The sequence below is a fragment of the Nanorana parkeri genome, unplaced genomic scaffold, assembly GCF_000935625.1.
Source record: "Nanorana parkeri isolate BGI_ZX_2015 unplaced genomic scaffold, ASM93562v1 scaffold265, whole genome shotgun sequence".
NCBI lineage: Eukaryota > Metazoa > Chordata > Amphibia > Anura > Dicroglossidae > Nanorana > Nanorana parkeri.
The window spans coordinates 790,498-794,312 of NW_017306533.1; the positions used below are offsets into that span (position 1 = coordinate 790,498).

At 47.1% G+C, this 3,815-nt stretch overlaps 1 protein-coding gene across 1 annotated transcript in view; it reads right to left on the reverse strand.

The window, feature by feature from the left end:
- Window positions 1-3,450, reverse strand: part of LOC108787496 — a 10,450-nt gene extending 7,000 nt beyond the window's left edge. Inside the window, exon 1 of the mRNA XM_018557070.1 lies at window positions 3,379-3,450. Coding sequence (XP_018412572.1) covers window positions 3,379-3,450 — 72 coding nt within the window. The remainder of the gene's footprint in view (window positions 1-3,378) is intronic.
- Between the last annotated feature and the right edge of the window lie 365 nt (window positions 3,451-3,815).

Below are 3,815 nucleotides of genomic sequence, written 5' to 3' on the forward strand. Positions count from 1 at the left end.
TTCTATAATGAAAACCAGGCCCATTCAAGCTAAGTATAAGATGAAGAATACATAAGCAGTAGTTATTGTTGGTGAATGTGGTACCCGAGATGGCTGAAGGTGCCTGCATTCATACCGAGCAGAGTATATGTCACACATTTTTATACCCAAGTTCTTGCGTGCATATATCAGCGTTTGTAAAGCTTTTGACATGTATATTGGATTAACCTTCTAGCACTGTTGTTTTGACCAATGGAGAGCAGACACAAAAAAACAAATGTTGTGCGTTTTCAGGTACACCCATTAAAGTCTACAGAGACAAAAATGACTGCTTATGCTTATGCTATGAACATCGGTCAACTGAGTGTAAAGGTGCGACGAGGGACAATCGGAAAGATTAGGACTCTGCATTTGAGAGTAGTCAGGCGTAGGGAACCGCACAAGTGTGAACGTGTGTGTGTGTTGCTCCATACAGCGTGAAAAGCCGGGTATTGATGGCCCAGAGCTGTGGGAAGAAGCATGCAGACAGCTCATCTATTGATAAGAAAGAAAATAAAGAAATGTCACCAGCACACCGGACTCCTTCAAGGATAGTCAATCGCGGATTTATTCAAAACTTATGTCAAATACACAAGCGCTTTCCGGACCACACAGGGTCCCTTCATCAGGTATAGCAGTAACTGCTATGCCTGATGAAGAGACCCTGTGTGTGTATTTGACATAAGTTTCGAGTAAATCCACGATTGACTATCCTTGAAGGAGTCCGATGTGCTGGTGACATTTCTTTATTATCTGCAACTGGCGGCACCATCCGCGGTCATTCCAAGCACCCTTCCCCATATTTGGGCCTGTCCGGTAAGGAGTGCAACAAACCTTTCTCTTCATGTCCAACAAGAACTGTGTGCCCTCAAGCTGCTTCCTGCAGCTCCAAGTTTTAACAGCTGCACACAGGCGGTGTGCAGCCTCGGACGCAGACGTGATCGATCCAGGTCTATATACTGGCTGTCAAAACATGGAGCTGTGGGAATTGGCATGAGAGGGTGCACAGCTCCTGCATTACCATAGGCCAGGGGTGGGCAATTCCAACCCTCCCACTGTTGTGGAACTACAGATCCCATTAGGCATTGCAAGACTGACAGTTAGCCCTCGTTCACACCTGAACGTTTTGTAGCGCGTTCTACGCTCGACGAACGCTCTACAAAACGCTCAAAAATATAAATCCCATTGTATTCAATGGTCTCGTTCCCACCCACGGGCGTATTTCCGCCCGTCCCTAACGCGCTACAAAACAGCCCACGCCTGAAAAGGTACAGGTACTACTTTGGGCCGTTTTGTTGCGCGTTTCCATTGGGATACAGCCAAGTAGCCTTCGGAAACACGCAACTTTTTTTACCGCGAATCGCGGTAAAAAAAACCGCGACTGACGCGCATATGCAATACGCCTAGGTGTGAACGAGACCTTACAGACATGACTCCCAGAAGCAGAGGCATGTTGGGATTCGTAGTTAAATCACAGCTGGAGGGCCAGACTTGCCCACTCCTACCATAGATCTACATGAATAGTAATAGTCTCTGGCGTATTAGCAGCTCCACGTGCCGAGCCCGCCAGGAAGCTGACAGCGCCAATCACAGGTACTGAGACATGTTCCCGGTCCGCAGCTGCGGAGATCGGGAAATGTCTCAGTGCCTGTGATTGACGCTGCGCGCTGTCAGCTTCCTGGTGGGCTCGGCACGTGGAGCTGCTAACACGCCCGAGCCCATCACTATACATGAGCAATAACACTGTACAGAGCAACTCTCCCTATGTGAATGAGGCTAAAGAGTCGCCACGGACGCTATAACCTCTGTGTAGGCCTTTTTTGATCAAATGCTCAGTTTCATGGGTTCCAAAAGGTTTACTTTAAGAGGTCCACTGACACCTAGCAGTGCATTAAAGTGCGTTGTGTTAAGGCAGCCTATTTATTCAAATGGGCTGCCAATGCACCCCAACCTCTAACAGCACTCCGCAATGCACCATAGTGCAGAATGCAGGTGCATTCCCTTAGTGGATTGGGGGTGCCACTCAACTGTAATGGCACCGTGGTGTACTAACATGGGTATGGTGCGTTACTGCAACGCATAGGTGTGAATGGACTCACACCTATGGAATGGAAAGTGACTGTGGTGCTTCCCAAAGCATCCCTCCTGCTATAGAAGACATTACATGTATCATATATTTGATCCTGCAGGAAGGAGAGGGATTATTCTCAAAAAGACCCTCATTAACAGATCTACACACTGGGAGCTTTTCAAGAATTTATGGAGATTAAATGGAGATTTCTGCCCTCAACCCAATGCTCTTGTCTAGTATGTATTATGACAGCAGTTGATCAGTGACCATAAGAACCCCAGGAAGTTAATATGGGAATGGATAATTCATACCTACCCGCATTCATATCTAGTTAAACATACTGTTAAGTCATAGAGCTTATGAGGCATTCCCGTATACTATAATCTTCTCCCATTAAAAAGTAGATGTACATGGGACAACAAGGAGAATAGGGATGAAGGTTTGTCATAGTCTTTAGTTGGGCTTTAAAGAACTCAGGAATGTTAAAAAGTTAACCCTTGCAGTGGTGGGGCAGTTAGCTGCTCATTTTGGGCTCAAATAAAGCAAATTTACTCACCTGATCCACGATCCTGCCTGGCTGGCTGGCTACTAGACCGGTCCCCACAGCCTCTTCTTCCCCAGGCTCCGGCGGTCTAAGGACCTGTGATGTCATCACATCTAATGCAGTCCATTCATGTTCATTAGCCATAAGGAAGCCAAGGGGCATACCTCATAGCATAGCAGAGGAGGAGAGAGTGGATCACTCACCACAGGACCAAGGATCAGGTGGGCATATCTTCTGTATTCCAGCCCCTAGAACAAAATGGGCAGTTAACCCGTGCAGTGCCAGTGTAGCCTCACTGCAAGGGTTTAAAAAACTGGTCAAGTCTGTACAATTGCCAGCAGCAGAAAAGATGTAACCGCGCGCATCACCCTAATCCACACATACAAGTCATGTTCTTAGGATCATAGGATGTTCCTAGAAATCAGTAGGTTGAGCCTTTGTATGTCATCTAGAGTTCCAGTATTACATGTGCCAGCACAATCATACATGGCTCTGGCGTTTGGACAGCAGCGACCCCTAGCGGCTGACACATGTCCGGCTCTGGTGTTGGGACAGCAGCACCCCCTAGTGGTCGGCAGATGTCGGATAATACTGGAAATAATGCTATTATACAACGCATCTTCACTTTAATTAACACAACACGTCTATAAGTGTGTACTTCCTGAGCCAGGCCAGTACTTCCGTGACCTTCCGGTCTGCAGAACATGTCTCTGACTGTCTGCCTGGCAGTACATATTGCACTCACCATGCCGTAGTAGGACGCTGTACGGTAGATAACACATCGCACAGTACGGGTGAAGCTCCCAATGATCCCCATTCTCACGGCCGGTGTTCTATAATCCCATTGGACACGTGACACCGGGAGAAAACCTCAAGTAAGGGAGTGACTGCAAATCACGTACCGCTCACTAAAAAAAAGGAGCAGATCCCTTCCATCTACTACATTCCATCTTATTCTTTTACTCAGTGATTCCCACCACAGACTTCACTGTGTACCTTTAAATGAGCAGGAAGTACAGTGCAGATAGCTTATACCGTTAGACTATGCAGGAATAGCTCTACCCACAGGATTAGGTAGCTACAGTATGTGCAGCTAAACGTCAGCCAGGCTTGTAGTTGTAGCTCTGTTAGCTACTCATATTGCTGAACAGTCAGGCGTTAGCTTTGGTTCTTACTAGGAAC